At 37.8% G+C, this 23,034-nt stretch overlaps 1 protein-coding gene across 2 annotated transcripts; it reads right to left on the bottom strand.

Annotated features, from left to right (window-relative positions):
• Nucleotides 1-233: 233 nt before the first annotated feature.
• On the bottom strand, nucleotides 234-17,766 carry LOC124821051 (protein LAZ1 homolog 1-like). 2 transcript variants are annotated; one of them, XM_088102677.1, is made up of 9 exons: nucleotides 17,656-17,766; nucleotides 16,830-16,996; nucleotides 16,659-16,715; nucleotides 9,033-9,141; nucleotides 8,578-8,762; nucleotides 8,377-8,465; nucleotides 2,555-2,810; nucleotides 882-1,124; nucleotides 234-795 (listed from the first exon to the last, which is right to left on the bottom strand). In XM_088102677.1, exons 2-9 carry the CDS (start codon nucleotides 16,968-16,970, stop codon nucleotides 505-507), a joined length of 1,371 nt encoding a protein of 456 aa, XP_087958803.1. In that variant the 5' UTR covers nucleotides 16,971-16,996; nucleotides 17,656-17,766; the 3' UTR covers nucleotides 234-504. The 2 variants fall into 2 exon arrangements, with proteins under 2 accessions (XP_087958803.1, XP_087958802.1); XM_088102676.1 differs by having other exon boundaries at nucleotides 16,830-17,290.
• Between the last annotated feature and the right edge of the window lie 5,268 nt (nucleotides 17,767-23,034).

The raw sequence follows: 23,034 nt of genomic DNA on the forward strand, positions 1-23,034 counted from the left end.
TTAGATAAATTTCTTGGTAGTCATTTACATTGGAAGAAAATTAAAAAGTAAACTGTTTTAGACAATATGTTTGCATATAAACTCATTTGAAGACATTGACATCTCGTATATACTCATTGAACTTCGAAAAATTAATTTCACTCTTTCATACAAAACACTAACATAGAGAAGTTTACCCACAGAGCACATCATCTATGAGATGATAGGATTTTTTTTCTCCTTACAAAGTAAAAGACCAGCTAAAACAAACATATCATTAAATGTAAAAAATTGAAGTGGAACCTATAATAATCCTTCAACATCTACGAGGAGCACTACACATGACGCATACACCTTGATGATATGTTACACGTATAGCAGGTATTATTCAGTGTCTCAATCCATCACCTCATGTTAAATATATACACTTATATTTCAGCACTTTCACCGAAATATAACGACGTAGTCTAAAATTTCACGTCGATTCGTGTGTAACTATATATACACTGAACTGTTAAAAAAACACTATCTTCTACTTCTGGAGGTTCCTGCTTTTGATTGAGAATACTGTCGTTTTCCACTGGATAAGCCACTATCACTGAAACTTCCATCACCCATACTGTCATGAACGTCAGAAAATTCTGGTATTCGTGATCGCAAGGGAACAAGGTAACAATCATCCTTGGCGATTTGCGTCCGCTGCTCATGGCGTTTCACATTTTCTGATATCTGATGGAAGGTTTTGTTTATCTTTGCAATGCCCCTCTCAACAGGCTCCACCACATGAGAAACTGTAAATATCATGTCATCGACAATCTGAAACATAAAAGACAGTAGATATCTCACAATTAGAAACATGACAAGATGTACAGGTGGAGCAGGTTCAAGTGTTCATATCTCACAATTTCACCACTTCCAACAACAACGTCCCGAACACTCTGGGTAAATTTCATAGGTTTTTCTCTCTCATAAGCTCCCAGCCATGTTCTCGTCGAGCGCTGACAGTCTCGAACCTCCTCGGGGTCTGGTGGCGATCCTAGCGAGGCATAGTCGGTCATCACTGCTACATTACGGACACACCTCTCCCCCCTTTTGTAAGGTTCTGCTGGGAAGACATAAAGGTGCACAACAGCAGCCACGCCCATCTATTCACAAATTTTAAGAAGCCAAACCACATGAAAAAGGTTTTCCCAGAACTTCAGAATAATTGAATATTTTGTTTCAAGTAAGACACCCAACACAAGAATTTATAGTTTAAACATAACCTAACTTAACATGACGTGACATACTACTTTACATACAACAGCTAACCAGTCTACCCTTGAATAACAGAATAAAATGAACCTGTCTCGGTTTTAAAGGAAAGCAGTCACTGGTCACAAAAAAAGCTCCATAAAATCTAACTTACTATGCCATATACGATCATTTAATGTACTGCACAAGTCCTTCTCGGAAATAGCATCTTATGCCTGTGCCTCATCACCAGTCATCCAGGAGTGAGGACCCGTGATGCAGATATAAATATATAGATAACATCTAAACATGTTCATTCTTTAGTACTTCATTAATTACCCTACCACTAAAAAAGGCTCACACACATGTTTTACCGACTTACAGAGAGAGATTGTTGAAGCAAAGCAAAATTTTGAACAAAAACAAAAGGCTAGTTATAGCGAGATCACTTATATAAATACAGAGGATACGTATATTCCTTATTCAATCAGATGTTAACAGTTTATAGTTCATTCACTTATTTCAATTATTAACCAGGTGTGTCAATTCTGGAACAACACTCTCTAGAGGGATAGCAGGATGCTGCAACACACTAATGCTCAAAAACAAAGAATTATCCGTAATTAGAGGCATTCATGTGATTACTAATGAAAGGCCATAATATAAAATACGATCGTAATAAAAAATAAAGGAAGACAATTGCATTAATAATAAAAGAATACACTCAACAAAGAGAGTGCGCAAAAAACCAAATGAAGAAAAAAAGGAGAGGGCCTGCGGGTGTGAGCATCACAACACAAAATCGAACAGAGACTCATGACTAACAGGTCGCTGGAAAGAAGTGCACATTCTGGAAATGCTAGGCTGGGCCACAAATGATGTCAGAGGAGTGGATCATGGGCAGGATGACTTGGTTTGAAACAGAGGTAAGTTATCAAGTCTGTTTTGCGTGAATAATGTGTGAATACAGATGAGCAGAAGTGAAATGTGTGTTTACGCAAGTAATAATAATTACAATGTTTGTATGTGCATTCATATACAATACAAATATTCAACAATCTGCTTGACATGTATGCATATACAATACAAATATTCAACAATCTGCTTGACATACACAAAGGAAGAAAAATACACACTACCTCAAAAATTCATACGTGTACGTGTGGCATGGCCCATGGTTTTCATGCAATACAAATGACAATGAATACAGTTCAGATTAATTCCAAACACAAATGCAAAGGATACGAATATATCAGTATACCTTAAAATCTAAATATCTAAATCTTTAACAATGCTGTATCAGAGAAAATAATATACATTATTAGCAGCACAACTAGCTCACCTCTATACAGATGATGTAGTCCTGTATACGTGTTTTCAACTCCTGAGCCAATGATCCCCTAAAAGCTCCCACATAAAATAGAAATGCAACAGCCACACTTTGCCACCATGTGAGGAAGACAATTGACTTAAAAGTTAGAAACTTTGCCAATGGTTTGATTGGTTTCAACTTATCTTTAATAACAGAATAGAATTGTACAAGGCAATATAGGGCCCATGTCTGACTAAAGTTAAGAACTAGTGCCAAGTAGGGATACCTGCAAGCACAACAGTGTCAGACTAGAGGGGACACAAAATTACAAAATTACTGCTACCCAACCTTGCACACCCTCACCACAAAAAAGTTAAAGGTATTATCATCAATATTTATCTTTTCAATTGACATATAACTATACATAACTCTCTCTCTCTCTCTCTGCATATAATATATATATATATATATATATATATATATATGTGTGTACATATATATGTATATATGCATATATATGTATGTGTATATATATATATATATATATATATATATGTATGTATGTATATGTATGTATATATGTGTATGTATGTAGATATACATACATATACATACATATACATACATACATATAAACATACATATATATAAACATACATATATACATATATATATATATACATACATACATATACATACATACATATACATACATACATATACATACATACATATACATACATACATATACATACATACATATACATACATACATATACATACATACATATACATATATATACATATATATATATATATACATATATATATATATATATATATATATACATACATATTGTTAGGATATTTATCCTAATTTATCATGATTATATTGTGTCAAGGATTATCCTATTTATCATGATTATATTGTGTATAGGATTACCCTATTTATCATGTACTCTTGTATCAATTTATTCTTATAAATAGAAGATTATGAGAGAGATCAATCAAGCCCTCCATAATTATTTTACAGTTTAATTCTCAAGTTATTTTACAGTCCGCTGCCACCGTCCGACGTTGCCCGCCGCCGGCCACCATCGTCGCCGTTGGCCGCCGCTATTAGTCTTCGGCCATCATCCGCCATCCGACACTGCCGGCCACCGTCCGCAGCTAGCCGCCGTCAGCCACTGTCATAGTTCTATCCATCTAAACCCTTAGGGTTTTCTTGTTCCTTGCTGGTACGATTCGTCTTATTCAAAGATGGCGTCTAGCAGTACTTTTTCCTTCTCCGGAAGTCCATCAATTACCTCCGAAAAGCTAAATGGAAAAAATTGTCTATCATGGTCTGCTACTTTGAAATGTGGTTCCTTGGCCAAGGGCATTATGGACCACCTTGAGCGAGATGGAAGCCATGTGCCAACCGAAAAGGTTAACCAGTGCAAACAAGAAGATTTCCAGTTGTGTGCCCTGTTATGGCAATTAGTGGAACCCAAACTTCTTATATCTCTGAGGGCTTTCAAAACTTGTCACTCCTTTTGGAAGAAAGCTCAAAGCATTTATGCCAACGATATTCAACGTCTCTATGACACTGCAAACAAGCTTGCATCTCTTAAAATGGCAGCCGTGATATGGTGTCCTTCATGGCTAAAGCCCAATCTGCTTTCGAAGAACTCAGGATGTTTTTGGAAGCGAACCCATTAGAGGATATCAAAATGAAACTAGACAAATTTTACATGGTGTTGATCCTTCGTGCCCTACATTCTGATTTTGATCATCTCAGAGATCAATTTCTGACCAGTCATGAGGTCCCCTCCATGGAAACATTGACCACTCAACTTCTGCGTGGCCCAGTACCTCAAACTCAGGAAGCGCATGAACTAGTGGAACCATCTGTCATGGTTGCCACACGAGGAAGACGAGGACGTGGCACTAGAGGAGGAAGACGAGGAGGTCGGGGACGTCCTCAATGCACATATTGTAAAAGGATAGGTCACACTCAAGAGAATTGCTACTCCTTACATGGATTCCCTTCCAAAGCTGCCAATATTTCGAAGACTGGAACTTCCACTTCGAAGACTGAAACTTCTACTTCTAAGTTCTCCAAGGATGAATATCAAGAGTATGTAAGGTTAAAGTCTAACAGTTTGGAACAACCATCTCAATCTCCCAGTACATCAACAACCTGCGTTTCTCAATCCATGGAAGGTCAAAATTCATTGGTAATTGACTCAGGTGCTTCTGATAACATTTCTGGTAATACCTCTTTGTTCTCATCTATTTCCTTTCGAGAAAAACCTCATTTCATAACCCTTGCAAATGGATATAAAACTTCCTCCAAAGGAGTCGCTCATGTTTCCTTGTCTCCCTCCCTTAATCTCAACTCTATTCTTTTTGTCCCTAATTGTCCTTTTATTTTAATTTCCCTAAGCCAGTTGACCAAAATGTTAAATTGTTTAATAACCTTTGATCACAATTTTTTTGTTATACAGGAGCAAGGTTCGGGGAGACAGATTGGAGAAGGATATGAAGCTGCCAGATAATACCATTTTGGATCTCGTCCAAGGGTGTCCTGTGTTGTTGCTCCTAATCCTAAACTGGTACATAATCGACTTAGCCATCCTTATTTGTCCAAATTAAAAAAGATGTGTCCTAAACTTAGTGGTCTCCAGACCTTAAAATGTGAGTCATGTTAATTAGGAAAACATGTTAGATCTTCCTTTCCTAAAAGGTCTCAATCAATATGTAATTCTAGTTTTTCCATCATCCATTCTGATATATGGGAACCTAGTCGTATCTCCTCCTTTGGTTTTAGGTATTTTGTTACCTTCATTGATAAATATTCAAGATGTACTTGAGTTTATCTTAAGAAAAATCGTTCTAAATTGTTAGCCATCTTTACATCCTTTTTTAATGAAATCAAGAATCAATTTGGTCAAGTAATCAAAATATTAAGAAGTGATAATGCAAAAGAGTATTTCTCATCCTCCTTTTCTGCCATCTTGAGTTTCCATGGTATCTTACATCAGTCTACTTGTCCTCATACAGCGCAGCAAAATGGTATAGCAAAACAAAAAAATAGACACTTGGTTGAAACTGCTCGTACCCTTTTGCTTGGTGCCCATATTCCTGTCCATCATTGGGGGATGTCATCTTAACTGCATGTTATCTTATTAATAGAATGCCCTCCTCCTCTCTTGATAATAAAGTCCCTTTCTCCATTCTGTTTCTTAATTATCCTCTCTTTCATACATCTCCCCAAGTGTTTGGCTGTGTATGTTTTGTTCACGACATGTCTCCAGGTCTAGACAAACTCTCTGCTCGCACTCTCAAATGTGTCTTCTTAGGCTATTCTCGACTTCAAAAAGGATATCGGTGTTACTCTCCTGAAACTAAGAAGTATTACATGTTTGTCAATGTCACATTCTTTGAACAAACTCTTTACTTCTCTCCATCTGTTCAGGATGTTTCTATCCTCCAACAGGTCCTTTCTATTCCAGTGGCTAAGTCAAATAGTTCCACTGTCTCTATCATTCCAAGTCTTGATCACAATCCTCCTGAACCCGTTTCTCCACATACTGAGATCATGCCACACAGGGCCCCAATGGATAGTCCACCTCCCCAAGACAATGGTGAATCTCCTACTTCAGATTCTTCTCCCTCGTCACCTCCTCCCACACCTCCTAGTGCAAATGATTCAGCATGGCCTATTGCTCTCAGAAAAGGTACTCGTTCCACTCGAAACCCTCATTCCATTTATAATTTTCTTAGCTATCATCGATTGTCACCCTCTTATTTTCCTCTTTTATTCTCAGTGTCTTCTGTTGTTATACCCAAGAATGTGAAAGAAGCACTTGATCATCTTGGATGGCGACAAGCTATGATTGCAGAAATGTAGGCTCATGACTACAGTAATACTTGGGAGCTGGAACCCCTTCGCCCGGGCAAAAAGGCGGTTGGTTGCCGATGGGTGTATGCAGTTAAAGTCAACCCTGACGGTGAAATTGATCGGCTCAAAGCCCGACTTGTTGCAAAAGGTTACACTCAGGTTTATGGTCTTGATTATTATGACACTTTCTCTCCTGTTCATGGCAGCCATTCGTATTGGCCAGTTCATCAATTGGATATCAAGAATGTCTTCCTACATGGTGATGCAAACTGCATCGATCTTTATATGGCCTCAAGCAATCACCACGTGCTTGGTTTGGAAACTTTAGCTCCATTGTTCAAAAATTTGGGCTAAAAAGCAGTGAAGCAGATCATTTGGTTTTTTACTCTCATTCTTCTCTTAGGAAATGTGTTTACTTAATAGTATATGTTGATGATATTGTCATTACAGGGGATGATGTTGGAATATCTCAACTGAAAGAGTACTTGTACATACATTTTCAAACCAAGGATCTTGGAAGTCTTAAATATTTCTTAGCCATTGAATTAGCGCAATCAAAAGATGGAGTTGTAATTTCCCAAAGGAAGTATGCTCTTGATATATTACAAGAAACAGGCATGATTGATTGCAGACCGGTAGACAGTCTCATGGACCCAAACCAGAAATTAAAGACAGAAGAAGGTGAATTATTCTCCAATCCAGAGAGGTATAGGAGGCTGGTTGGAAAACTGATTTATCTTACTATTACAAGGCCAGATCTATCCTTTGCATTTGGAGTGGTTAGTCAGTTCATGCAGGCTCCAAGTGTTGACCATTGGAATGCTCTCATTCACATTCTAAGGTATGTCAAAAAGGCTCCCAGGCAAGGATTGTTATATGAAGATAAAGGAAGCATTCAAGTCTCTGAGTATTGTGATGCAGATTGGGCAGGTTCGCCTATTGATAGACGGTCTACTATAGGATATTGTGTTTTTTTGGTAGGAAACATTATTTCATGGAAAAGTAAGAAACAAAATGTAGTAGCTCGATCAACCGCTGAAGTCGAGTATAGGGCAATGGCGTCACTAACATGTGAACTTATATGGGTGAAACAATTCCTTCAAGAGCTTAAATTCTCTGACATCCATACTATGAAGATGTATTGCAACAATCAAGTTGCTCTCCACATTGCATCAAATCCAGTGTTTCACAAGAGGACTAAACATATAAAAATTGATTGTCATTTTATTCGTGAGAAGTTGTTGATTAAAGAAATATGTACTAAGTTTATTGGGTCAAACAATCAACTCGCAGATGTATTGAGTCATTAAGGGGCCTTCGGATTGAGTTTATTTGTTCCAATCTTGGTACATACAATTTGTATGCTCCAAGAGGGGGAGTGTTAGGATATTTATCCTAATTATTATATTGTGTCAAGGGTTACCCTATTTATCATGATTATATTGTGTCTAGGGTTACCCTATTTATCATGATTATATTACCCTATTTATCATATACTCTTGTATCAATTTATTCTTATAAATAGAAGATTATGAAAGGAATCAATCAAGCCTTCTAGAATTATTTTACAGTTTAGTTCTCAAGTCATATATATACATATATATATATATATATATATATATATATATATATATATATATATATACATATATACATATATATATATATACATATATATATATATATATACATATATACATATATATATATATATACATATATATATATATATATATATATATATGTATACAATAATAATTGGAGAAGGCCAGTGAGCGATTTTAGCATGTACATGTAATCTTCCTCAGGCATATTGATAGTTCTTGTGGGCCTGAAGACCCAAACTTCGAACCACTTGATCATACAGACATTTTTATACCATTTTAATTATTGATTCTCAATAAATCTTGAACAATGATTTCAGTATCTATAATCAAGATCAAAACACGAGACATTATAATCTTACCCGTATTTCCATTCAAACTTCCCCTCTCCATAAACCCCAAAAGATTGGAGAATTGTTGCCAGTACTGCACATATCATCTTCAATATCATCTGCAATGAAGATTTTAGTGAGCGACGAGAGATATTTACTTCGCACAGAAACCACTAGAGGGAGGTTGGGGGAAGACATTAATATTACACAATTTGACAAAATCACACATACATATTGTACAATGCCAATTTTCACAGATTGATAGAACTCGGAGCCTAGATTCCAATCCTTCAAGAAGAGATTTAAGGGAAATGGATGCTCTACAACTCCATATGCATATGCTTCTTTCAGCAGAGGAATGCTGGAGTCTGTTAGGTTCATACTTTCCATAAATTGAATAGTTTTGTCCTCACCACCTATAAAAATAATATAAACATAGTATTAAAGAGCATTACAGCATAATAAAATTCAACAAACAAAAGAATTTGAGATGTATCACATCTTTTTCAAGTCATGATTTATAACATTAAGGTATCAAATTCTGAATGAAGAAGCTTGAAAATTGAGGGAAGGAGATGCAGAAAGTTCCAGTAAAAGATCTCATCATTTATCACTTTTGGAAAATATATCAACACAAAAATAACAGGTACAGTTAATGGAATCTTATGGTCATAGAATCAATTTACCTAAGCAAGCTATCAAATATCTCTCAAAGCAGTATAATGCAAAAGCTTCATAGCATTCCCGGATAATTTCACTGTTAAATGCTGCATCAGAATCCAAAACTGACAAAAACTGCACCATACAAACATCAATACTTGAGAATGAATTATTACATTCTATTCAAAAACAGAGATATAAATGGAAAGATTAAAACTAGATTATATACAGCTGGAAGAAATGGAAATACAATGCTTCATGCAACTTGCTCCAAATAGTCGTTGTGTAAAATGAAGCCAAGATTTACTAAAATTTGTATTACCAGTTGAAGAACAGGATGTGAGAGTATATTTACGAAAATAAAGTAGTTATTCATCCTAAGCAAGTCCCTCAACATAAAGATGTAAGAAAACGATTCAAAAAGGAAATAATGGAAGTGAGCCGCATCTCTTTGTGATAGGGAATTGTTTGGTTCTTGAAGGGGCCATACTACTTTCCTCCCAGCTTGAAGGGAGTTGGGATCCTGGAGTGGGCTGTTGATAGAGCGGACAGATTTTTTGACTTGCAAGGGGTAACGGAGGATGAAGAGAAGGTACGGTTGGCGTATATAAGCATGGAGGGCAGTGCTGGATATTGGTTCCAGTTCTGGAAGGAGAAAGCCAGAAACCAATCTTGGGAAGGGTTGAAGGAAGCGATGGTAGCGCGGTTTGGGGGAAGAAGCAGGGGAACCGTCTATGAAAGGTTGGCCACCATCAAGCAGACCGATTCAGTGGATGAGTTCATCAAAGAATTCGAAATCTTGGTAGGACAAACGTCAAAGCTACCGGAGGAAATTTTGTTGGGATATTTGATGGTTGGGTTGCAAGAAACGATACGTAACCAGGTGCGATCACTTAACCCTCAGGAACTGATGGTCGCAATGCATATCGCAGACGACGGGGAAGAACTGCATAGGGGTGCGAAGTCAGGAGGAACAGGAAGAAGCATGACGAACTGGAATAAGCCGATCGGGACGGTGTCGCGGGTGGAACTCATACGTCAAAACCACAACCGAATGGGGCCAGCGGAGAGTAGTGGGTCGGTGCGTAGAGAATCGACACAGGCGAGTGGGGTGGCGTCATCCAATATCGATAGCAAAGGAAGAAATTTCCGAAACTTGCCTTACGCCGAATATGTGAAACGTAGGGAAGAAGGCAAATGTTTCAGATGTGGAGGGGCTTTCGGGCCTGGGCATCGATGCCCAGAAAGGGGTTTGAGGATGTTGATTTTGGCAGAGGACGAAGAGGGAACTGAGACCGAAACAGAGTCAGAGTTAACTCAGATGCAGATGGAGCTCTCGGCGTGCTCTGCAGGAGGTCTGACACAGGCTAAGACGATGAAGTTGCAAGGAGAAATCAGAGGGAGAAGAGTTTTAGTCCAGATTGACAGTGGCGCGAGCCATAATTTCATTAGTAGAGAGCTTGTGGGAGGACTGGGATTAGACACAACAGAGACTGGGCCTTACATGGTTAGCCTAGGCGATGGGCAAGAAAAAGAAACCTGAGGATGCTGCAAAGGGGTGCGGATTGGTATAGGGGAAGTAGAGGTGACAACTAGATTCCACCTATTTGAATTAGGAGGAGTGGATGTGATTATGGGGGTGGAATGGTTGGCTACTTTGGAGAGGTAACTCTGGATTGGAGCAAGCTGACCATGACTTTCAGCCAGGAGGGTAGGAAGGTAATCATAAGGGGGGATCCTACGCTAACCAGAAGCTTGGTAGCTCCAGAAACATTGTTGAAAATAAAGGAGGCGGAGGTTTGGATGCTAGTGTGGGAATTGGGAGAGATGGAGAGGGGTGGAGAAGGGGCACCTTACCCAGGAATAACAGAGATCCAGAGAAAAGAAATAGAGGAGGTACTGGACTAGTATGCAGGGGTGTTCCAGGAATCCAGCAGGTTGCCCCAGAGAGACTTATGGTGCATCAAATACCCATGAAGGAGGGAGTTGACCAAATAAACGTGAGGCCCTACAGGTACCCACACGTGCTGAAGAATGAAATAGAGAAGCAAATGGCGGGGATGCTGCAAACAAGGGTGATACGGCCAAGCAATAGCCCATATTCCAGCCTTGTTATATTGGTGAAAAAGGATGGTTCTTGGAGATTCTGTGTGGATTATAGGGCCCTAAACCATGCCACAGTTCCGGATAAGTTCCCAATTCCAGTGATAGAGGAGCTGTTGGATGAGTTGAGAGGAGAAAAATATTTCTCCAAAGTTTATCTTAAGGCAAGACATTCAGAAGACAGCGTTTCACACTCATTTGGGGCATTATGAATTCTTGGTAATGCCATTTGGCTTAACCAATGCCCCTGCAACCTTTCAAAGCACGATGAACAATTTACTACAGCCCTACCTAAGGAAATTCGTGCTAGTTTTCTTTGACGATATATTGATTTACAGCCAATCATGGGCAGAACATGAGGCATGTGGGGATGGAGTTGAGGAGGCTGGAGGAAAATCAATGGGTTGCTAACAGGAAGAAGTGCGAATTTGGACGTGTTCAGATAGGGTATCTCGGACACTTGATTTCTAAAAAAGGGGTAGAGATGGATCCAGGAAAAGTAAATGAAGTGCTGGATTGGGAGAGACCAAGGAGTGTGAAAGCCTTGAAGGGATTTCTTGGGCTGACTGGGTATTACCGGCATTTTGTCAAGGACTATGGAAAAATTGCTAAGCCCTTGACCGACTTATTGAAAAAGGGAGAGTATAGTTGGACTGAACGGGCTGAAGAAGCTATGTCTAGATTGAAGAAAGCAGTTACTTCAGCCCCTGTGCTAGTGTTACCAGATTTTGATCAGCCATTCACAATAGAATGTGATGCGTTGGGAGGGGGAGTTGGAGCAGTGTTGACACAAGGCCGAAGATCCATAGCCTATTTCAGTAAGGCCTTATCGTAGGGGTCATTGAACAAGTCAATCTATGAGAAAGAACTCATGGCCTTGGTGATGGCCATACAACATTGGCGACCATACCTGCTGGGACAACGGTTTGTAGTTCACACAGACCAGAGAAGCTTGCGGTACTTACTGGAGCAACGGATTACAACCTAGAATCAGCAGAATTGGCTTGCCAAACTGCTTGGGTATGACTTTGAGATAGTCTACAAGGCAGGAACACCAACAGGGCAGTGGATGCATTGTCCAGAAGAATGGAGGATCAGGGGGAAGGGGAAAAGGAATTAAGGGTAGTGACTAGACTCTATTGGCAGGATTTTGGGGATATTTTAAAGGATGTGGAACAGGATGAATCCTTAAGGAAGGTGGTGGAGGATATTAAGAAGAACCCAGAGGCACACCCACCTTTCACTATGGAGAATGAACGGCTGCATTATAAGGGTAGGTTGGTGATATCAACTCAATCATCCTGGTTTCCAAAACTGCTAGTCGAGTTTCATCTAACCCAAACTGGGGGGATTCCGAAGTGTACAGGACCTACAGAAGGGTGGCTCAGTCTCTTTATTGGGTGGGAATGAAGAAGGTTGTTACAGACTATGTGGCGGGTTGTTTGGTGTGTCAACAGCACAAGTACCTTGCATCTTCCCCTCAAGGACTGTTGCAACCTCTACCTATTCCTAATGTGTGGGAAGAAGTCAACATGGACTTCATAGTCAAGCTGCCACGATCGAATGGGTTTGATGCAGTGCTGTGGTGGTGGATCGCCTTAGTAAGTATGGCCATTTCGTACCCTTGAAGAACCCTTATTCAGCTTGCACGATAGCTGAAGTATTCATTAAAGAAGTGGTCAGGTTGCATGGTATACTAGCTTCTATTGTGAGTGACAGGGATCCCCTGTTTTTGAGTAATTTTTGGAAAGAGTTGTTTAAGAGGCAAGGGACTCAGCTACAGATGAGCACAGCTTACCACCCGGAGTCTGATGGCCAGACGGAGGTGCTGAACCGGGGTATTAGAGGGGTATTTGCGATGTTTTTGCTCGGAGCAACCTAAGGGATGGAGTTTTGTTTTGCCTTGGGCGGAATACTAGTACAATACCAGTTTTCAGGGAGCTGCGAAGTGTACACCTTTCGAGGTAGTCTATGGGAGATCACCTCCATCTTTGCATAGGTTTATTCTAGGCGAAACAGCAATGGAGGCAGTAGCACAGGAGTTGCAGACCCCGAGATGAGGCTTTGAAGCAATTGAAGTTCCACTTAGTGCGAGCCCAAGAGTTGATGGTAAAGTAGGCTAATAAAAAGCGGAGGGTAGCAAATATTGAGGTGGGCGACTGGGTATATCTCAAAATCAGGCCGCATAGGCAAACATCCATGCCATTGAGGCTGCATCTGAAATTGACAGCGAGATACTATGGGCCTTTCCTAGTTGAGCAGAAGGTAGGACAGGTGGCTTACAGGCTTCAGCTACCCGAAACAGCTCGCATACATCCTATTTTCCATGCATCACAATTGAAGAAAGCAGTGGGGGATAGGAGTGTGGAGAAAGAATTACATGCGGATTTACAAGGGGAAGGGCCGTTTTATTGGCCTATTAAAGTCTTGGATACGAGGCAAATAAGGCGGGGAGACAAGGAAGTGCCACAAGTGTTGATTGAATGGCAAGAAGGGGGAACATTACCATACGTGATCAATACCTGGAATTCAACCTTGAGGACAAGGTTGAACATGGGGCGGTGGGTAATGATAGGCCCTGGTTAGTTTACAAAAGGAGAGAAAGAATTAAAGAACCTAATTGTCTTAACAGTTAGGGGGAGCGGGAAAGAATTGTATAAATAACCTCTGTTTAGCAGAGGTGGGGATCTTTTGGCAGTTATTGCACAGACAGGTTCTTTGAACCTTGTGAGGGAGGTTATGTTCCCAGACTATTCTTTGTACAAGCTATCTCTTGAGAAATAACAGAATTCTTTCATTCTTCTTTGCATTTTGTGTGTGTGAGAGTGTTTTGGCTAGGTTTCATACTTACAAACCTATCAGCTGCTCTCACCCATGGCATGTGTCATTGACCACCCAAAAGATCCAAGTGTTTTTTTTAGTTAGAGAGTCAAATAAACTTAACTTAGTGTTTGTTTAGTAGAGTAGGAAGAAATGAGTGAATGAAAAGGGTCAATCTAAATAGCTAAGAAATAAAGTGAAATTAAAGGACGTTGGTTAAAGATGTTAGATATATTATATCTTTTATTTTTTAGTTAGTTTGTTATTATTTCTCATTTGTATTTTGGGCTTAGCTCATATTGCTTCTATTATAAATAGAGAACCCTATGTGTGTATTTAACACAAAGGAGATTAATCCAAATATAGTTTTTCATTATATTCAACATGGTATCAGAGCAGGTTCTCTGATCTCTTCTCGTGATCTCTGCTGTCTGCCGGTGGTCGACCGCCATGGCCGCCGGCAGCCCCTAAAATCTCAGTGGGCAGTCCATTTTTTCTTCTTAAATCTCTGCCACAGTCAGCACCAGTCCAGACCTAGTGTGCCACTGCTGCCGCCGCCACTTTCCGCTGTCGTCGCTGCTAACTCCGGCCACCGTCGCCGCCGCTACAGCCGCTGCCATCGCCGCCACCACCGCCGGCCGCCGTCACAGTTTCGACCGGTGACCAGCGGATCTGAAGCGTCTCCTCGAGCGACGGCCAACCCCGCCGGAGTGATGACCAGACTCCTCACCACGCGCCTCTACGCCCGCTTCTTCTCGGCCAGTCTCGGTCGCGTGTTTTGCACGCGCCGCCTTCCCGGTGTCGGAGTTTCACCGCGTCACTGCAGATCGTCTCGCCGGAGCTTCTTGAGTGTGTTTTGGTTCCTGTTTCTCCGTTTTGTTGGCTTGGGCTCATAACTAGGGTTTCCGCTGTCCAGGCGATGTTTGTCGCGGTCCAGGCGCCGTTTGCTGCTGTCCGCGCCGTTTGCCGCTGTCCGGCCGTTTGCCGCTGTCCGGCCGTTTGCCGCTGTATGCTTCCAACCACTGTAGGCCCCATCACCTCGTCAGTTAGTGATGGCAGTCCCTGTAGTTTTGTCGCTTCCAGTCACTACAAGCCCCATCAGTCAGTGATGGCAATTTAGTCCCTACAGTTTTATAGCTATCTATCAATCGCCGCCGCAGTCGCTACAGTCTCAAACAGACGCAACTGCGTCAGTTCTTCTTGGGCTAGAGTTTAGTCCGATCTTCTTGTGATAAGTATCACCACTTGGGAGTTGTCCAGCAAAGAATTTTGGACCTCCAACATAACTTTGGATCTTTGATGCCTTTGTTTCAGCATTGTAGCTTAATATTTTGTTTTGCTTTAGTGGTCCAGCAACTGTGATATTCCACATTTCCGCCCTTCACGCTAAGGGGGAGTACGTTTCCAAGACACTGCAAGTCACATATATATGGGTGTAGTCCCTGCAGTTTTGTAGATTTCAGCTACTACTGTTGATCCCGTCACCCAGCCATCATTGATGAAGATTTAGTGTAGTCCCTGCAGTTTTGTAGCTCTTAGCTTTCAGCTAGCATTGTTGATCCCGTCACTCATCCATCATTGATTGGGAATCAGTCCTTGCAGTTTGTCATTGTCCACCACTGCTCTTCTTCATCCACTTTTGAAGTTGAAGTTGAAGTTTCACAAGCTGCTGTTAGTCCATCTATGTTTGTCTCCCACTCTTGAAGACAAATCATCTAGTTCAACACTGAGTTCATCTATTCCAAGCTTAGTTCATACAATTTGTATGCTCCAGCTTGAGGGGGAGTGTTAGATATATTATATCTTTTATTTTTTAGTTAGTTTGTTATTATTTCTCATTTGTATCTTAGCCCATATTGCTTCTATTATAAAAGAGAACCCTATGTGTGTATTTAACACAAGGGAGATTAATCCAAATATAGTTTTTCACTATATTCAACAAAAGAAAAATAGGAAAGGGATAGGAAAAACATAACAGATAAATGAAAAAAGGTGAGAAAAAGTAAAGTGAATCCCATCAATTTAAAAAATGTTTCCACTCTTTTTTCTCTCACAAAATACCATACTTAATTCCATCCTCTCTCTCCCCCTTACATTTCATCCCAGCCAAATAGAGATTACACTTTCCATGACTGAATAGTTCTTTCAGTATGTAAAAAGCAAAGACAATTAACCCTGAAGCTGAAAAGGTAAAGTAACTAAACAACATGCACTACAAGTGTTAGACTCAGGAACTTCCAATGAAACAGAATTTCCTAGATCACAATTCTGGAACTAATCAGAACTAACGCTCACAACTGATAACACAAGTTTCTGCTCTAATAAAGAGAATCCTCCTTCAGCACTGCAGAAACAATGAAAAACAGACACTCAACCTAATTGATCTCCTTTCCTATATCTATAATCCAAATTGCCTATGCCCACTGATATTTAACAATATTTTATTGATACTAATAACTGCCCTATTTAAAAAACTGTCATACATAAATAACAAGTGTCTTTTATTTTTTCTAACATATACCTTCAATGGAATAACAGTAAGTTCCAACCTACTCCCACCGCTAGCAACTAAGTTCATCCAAACATGTGAATCAAAACCAGCGGCAAGATGAAAAACAAAAGAGGAAAACATGGATGCTTATTCCCAAGAATATATGTCATAAACTCAAGTATAAAATGTAATAAAAGGAGAGCAGTAAGTATTATGTAATTGAGTTAGTGTCTCTTACTGATTCCAATGCATAAACAGGAACCATTAAAATGATACCAATCAAAAACTTTTGTTCCTGTAAAGTGAATATTGAAAAATAAAAAAGACAATTAGCCATAGAAAATATTACAAAAGAAAAACACTGAGGTGAAATAGGAAAGTCAGTTAAAAGTGAAAAAACAGAATTAACCTCGGGCTGATTATAGGAGGCTAAATGCTCAAATACTAAATACATGGAGAGAACAAGAGCAGCAACAACAAATATACTTGCACTGAAGACGGTCAAACTCACAGTTCCTCTGGACTCCTCACCCAAGTTTTGGAGCCACATAGTCCCTTCTCTTCCAGTAGATTCAACTGGGATAAAAAGAAATATGGAAAAACAAAAAATCCCCATCAAACCCATTCGATAGAAACTTGTAATTGGTACTAATCACACATGGTCACATTCACATGTACGATTCACTACAAGAGTCTATGCTCCCACGGAAACTTTTATTTTATCTAAGTTTCCCTCCCTCCTTGTCTAGATGTAACAGCAATTCCTCAAATTCAATAGGTAAATGCAGAACTAACACATTCCACCAACAATTTAATGCAGTTCTTGCTTTTTATTCACACGAAAAATCCAAAACGAGATCGCAAGGAATCCTGCAATGACAATCATGTCGACTAATGATTAACAAAAAGTAAAACAAAAAAACATTAAACATTTTAAAAATCTCAAAACTCTGCTTCAAGGCAGGTACTGTTAGTTTAATCAACTAGTGCATATATGTATAATCTTTAACAGAGATAAACTAACAGAAACACAAAACCCTCAATGTTACAACGTTAGTTTCAAAATACACATTTCACACCGATAAGGTTTTAAATAACGGTATTGATCATTCATCATTAATGAAACGTCAAAACCCTAGGCTCTGGAAAACAAAGTACTAACTGAAACTGAAGAAAGAAAACGATGCCATGTCAAAAGCATCGAAAAGAAAGAAAATGAAGAAGAGAGTTCAAACCTGTTCTCTCGACTCTTATTTTCCTTTTTCTTTTTCCAGGAAAAATGAAGATGGTGCATTTTACCAAAATATAACGCGACTTTGCCTTCGGAGTTGGAAAACAACGTTGCAAAAATCGCTAAACTCGAAGTAATAAATAAATAATTATATATATATATATATATATATATATATATATATATATATAAATGCAATTTGGCGATAAGGGCAAGAAATCAAGATAAAATAATTTATATGGATTAAATTAATTTTGTCTTGAAATATTATCTGACAAACAAAAATCTTGAAATATTATCCATTTGGTTTTTTGTTTGTCACTATAAACTATTAATGATTTTAAATTTATAAAGCAAAAATAAAAATTATTTTAATACTTATTGAAAATTAACGTTAACTTTTGTTTTAATAAATATATGGTGATAATTATTAAAAATATGCAATTACTTTAATAATTTATCCAAAACAAATAAAAATAAGAAATTTAAATACTTCATATTTTTATAATATTAAATATTAAATATGGAATATGTCAATAATTGATGTATTAAATGGATTATTTACTTTTATATTAATTTTGATATTGTAGTATTATATTATTATAGATAAATATGTTAATATATCATGAAATGATATTTTAATCTTTAAAGCCCAATATAATAAAATATAAAACATATTCTATTATCACTTATAATATCCTAAAATTCTATCTATAATTTCTATAATTTTATATAAAGAATATTGCATTTGTAACTGCTCAATAACTTTATTTGGAATATACATTTCATTATCATTTTATCTTTAATAATATAAATTATTTATTAGTTATTTTATCCTTTAAATTTTGCTTCTATTTTTTATAATTATCTTTTAAGAATATATATTTTTAAATTTAACACATTTTATATTTTAATAATAATTAGAATAATTAATTTTCATTTTTTATTATCATAAAATAAAAATTGATACAATGTGCACTAATATAATATAAAAGTAATCATTACTCTCCTTTTTTTATCATTATATAATTTAAATTCAAGATAAAGAGTTGGCTTAAATATCCTTGTAACCCTTACATGTATTATCTCTCTTGTTTATTTCAAAATGTTGAAATTGTATTTCTACTTTTTTTAAGTTATTATTATTAATTATTAAAATATAAATATATTAATTAAACCAATTAAAAAAATTACATACATAATTCACTTAAGTAAAATATTTAATATTTTTTATGATTAGCAATTGTCAAAAACTAAAACATATTTAAAGGTAAATATTTGTTTGTGATATATTATAAAATAAATGGTTTTATAATCATAAAACCTACAATTTAAAATAATGTATGTTTCTTTTTCTTTTTCTTTCACTTTAGTTTTTCAATTTTATGAGCTTTCTAAAAATCAATTTTGTTAACGACAAACAAAAACTAAACTCTAATATCTTAGGAGAGAAATTTGGAACTCTCATTTCAAATTGAGAACAAAAATAAAATGAAAATGTTTCAAACAAAGATAAATGTTATGTAAAAAGAAGACAAAGTTAAATCTCAAACATCATACTCGTATTGTTCTAAATACAATTAGAAAGTGTAAAAGTGTTTGATCAAAGGAGAAAAAAAAATTGTTGTGGTTTCTAGCAAAAAAGGTGCTCGTGACATGTGACAAACTAAAGGTTTATGTTATTTTACCTAAAGAAAAGCCAATGGATTAATATGAGAGGATAAATATAAGTCTTAGGTCGGTTAAATATGTTTTTAGTACCTAAACTATCACGCGATTTTGGGTTTAGTCCATATTCGAAAGTTTTGTTTCTTTTAGTCCTCTTAGTTTTGAAACTCTTATTTTTAGTCCTTAAAATTGAACGACGTTAAATTTTCTTTGATGTGACAAACAACGAGCCATGTGTTATGCCACCTTCCCTGACTACTTTTAATTGACGTGGCAGTAAAGGTATGGTGATCGGTGGCCTGGTGGGTGGTCGGCCACTCGGCTTGGTCGGCCACTCGGCTTGGTCGGCCACTCGGCATCTACTCCAACGAACCGTTCGACCTCACTTCCCTTTGTCTTACCGTTCGATTTCTCCTCTAGTGCGTCGTTCTGCCTCAGTCACTCTTCTGTCTTTCGCTTACCGCTCGGTCTTTTACTCACCTCTCGGTCTTACACCCACATACTGTTCGGTCCTGCACACAAACACACACTTAACCGTTCGGTACTACACACCTACACACTTAACCGTTCAGTTATGCTCAGAAACATATAATTAACCGTTCGGTCCTAACACTCACACACTTAACCATTTGGTTCTTCGTGTTCACACCACTAACCGTTCGGTCCTGCGCACCAGATCGACCACCAGACCAAGTGGCCGACCGACCACCAGACCTTTACTGCCACGTCACATAGTAGTCAGGGAAGGTGGCATCAGACGTGGGCTTGTCGTTTGCCACATCACTCAAAAGTTAACGCCGTTCAATTTTAATGACCAATTATAAGAGTTTCAAAACTAATAGGACTAAAATGAACAAAACTTTCGAATAGGGACTAAACCCAAAATCGCTTGATAGTTAAGGGACTAAAAACATATTTAACCATCTTATGTTCTACATTAATAATATTTTATTAGTTAAAGGTCTTAAACATAATATGTTAAATATAAGTCAAATGTGTGACATCAAATACCATCTTTTATTCAGTAAAGGCCTATGTGTAGTAAACAAAATAACAAGATTTTATCTTTTCTATCAAGGGATAAGGAAACTTGTATAAGATATGCGTATCTGTAAATTATCATATCAAAATGTCAATTGTCTAGCATATTTTAAAGAATATCGTTGGATGTAACACAACCGTGGTCATGCAAACTTGAAATTCATCTCAAAACTAGTTAGACCTCATAAGATGATTGCCCGACATATCATTCTATGATGGTCTTCTTTTTGAAGTATGTATAAAAGGAAAACAAGTGAAAGAGTCTTTTCACAACAAGAATATTATTTTCTCTACAAGACCTCTTAAGTTGATGCACATTGATCTATTTGATTCAATAACAACTTGATAGAAACATCCTCAAGCTAGGTTGGGTCAAAGGATGAAGAGATGTTATGGTGATGATAGTGCGGAAGTAAGGAGGATAATGGGTGAAAAAGGTCATGACCTTGATGTTCAGATGGTGATGGAGTGATGTTTAATGATGCTCTTAAAGATATTAGGTCAACTTCAGAGGAAGGTGGCTAGAGGAGACCACATGGGATGCTCTAGCCTTGACTTTATGTTATAATATATAGTAATATTGCAAAAGTTAAAGCCTTGGAATGTTTAGAACGTTGGTTGGCAATGGTAAAAATATATTTTATTAATTGCAACGTTAAAAGTTTTTAATAAGCAACGTTAACAAATTTTAATAAGCAACAATAAAAAACTTTAGTGCTCCAAGGTTAATTTGTTTTGCTTTTATTGTCTTTTATGTATTTTATTCTTTCCTAGCTCTATAAATAGAGAGTTATTTCCTCATTCCAAAACATGCCAAAATCAGTCTTATCTCATTCTTCTTTTCCTTCTCCTCTTCTTAATTTATTCCGAGTTATTCTATACTCTTTTTAGAGATCCTTGCTAGTTCTGAGATCCTCATAAATATTTTGGGAAGTTTCTGTTGTATCTTGGAGGGTTGCACAATACACCGCGGATAAGTTCTTAAGGATAGTGACTCTACGCGCCTCAGGAAATACTGTTTTGTCAGCTTATCTAAAACAACCTTAAGGACTTATGGCTGACATCAACAACATGCCTTCAGAGAGCCAAACCATTGCTTTTGGAACCCAGACGGTCTTCGCAAAATCGCTTCCGGACATGTTAAAAATCGAGGTTTTCTTTGGACAGAACTTCCGACGTTGGCAAGAACGTGTGTCTACCCTTTTAGATATTTATGGAGTTGCTGCTGCTCTTTCATCTCCGAAGCCCGACTCCACTATTCCTTCAAACTCAAAACTAGTTGAAGAGTGGACTTATGCGAATAAGGTATGCCGACACACTCTACTTAGTGCACTTTCCAATTATTTTTTCGATGTGTACTGTTCCTACAAGGAAGGAAAAGACATTTGGGACTCGTTGATTCTCAAATACACTGCCGAAGATGTCGTTAGACAAAGATTCGTCATAGGAAACTACTACTGTTGGGAGATGATTGAAGACAAAGACATAAAAACTCAAATCAATGAGTACCACAAGCTACTGGAAGATATCAAAGCATAAAATATTCTGCTACCGGATGAATTTTTTTCAAAACGTCTAATCAAGAAATTGCCGCCATCCTTGACAGATTACAAACAATAGTTGAAACACAGGCACAAACAGATGTCTCTACCAGAACTCATTACACACACAATAATTGAAGATACCAACAGGAAGGAGTCTGCTACTACAAGGGCCAAAGCTTTATCTGCGAAAGCAAATGTGGTAGAAGTAAAACCTGCTCCCAAAAGGTACGAATACAAACCTGATCACAAAAAGAAAAATAAATTTCTTAAATCCCGTCCCAATGAATCTAAACTCACCTTTAAGAAGAAAGAAAATTACTTCGTATGTGGGAAGCTAGGCCATCATGCACCATAGTGCAGGCATAGAGGGAGAAATGACAATCCTCTTAGGGCCAATATAGCCGAAGGAGATGACATTATTGTTGCGGTCGTTTCTCAAGTGAATTTGATGACCAATGTGAGCAAGTGGGTGGTAGACTCTGGTGCTACCAGGCATATATGTGCAAACAGAAGTGCTTTTACCTCTTACACTAGTGTAAGGGATGGAGAAGAACACATCTACCTTAGTGATTCCAGGACCACTCCTGTTATGGGAAAAGGAAAATTTCGTCTCAAACTCACATTTGGAAAGACTCTGGCCTTGAGTGATGTGCTACATGTGTCATCAATCGAAGTTAATTTAATCTCTGTAGCACTATTGGGAAAGATGGGGGTTAAGGTGTCATTTGAGTCTGACAAGATGATCATGACAAAAAAACAATGTTTTCGTGGGAAGGGATATTGTGATCAAGGACTCTTCATTCTAAATGTTTCTGAAAATATTAATGAATCAAGTTCTTCTGCTTATATTGTTGACTCGTATGATATATGGCATGCTAGATTAGGACATGTGAATTCCTCTTATGTTTTGAAATTACAACGACTAGAATTGGTTAATATGCATGATAACTAGAGTAGTAAATGTGATATATGTGTAGAATCTAAATTAACAAAGAAAACATGTTTTTCTGTAGAACGCCAAACTGAGATATTAGGGTTAATTCATACTGATCTAGCTTATATGAAACAAATCATGTCTAGAGGAGGTAAAAATTATTTTGTGACCTTTATAGATGATTATTCTAGATACA

This window comes from Vigna umbellata, chromosome 1, assembly GCF_029865625.1.
Source record: "Vigna umbellata cultivar VRB3 chromosome 1, Vumbellata_1.0, whole genome shotgun sequence".
NCBI lineage: Eukaryota > Viridiplantae > Streptophyta > Magnoliopsida > Fabales > Fabaceae > Vigna > Vigna umbellata.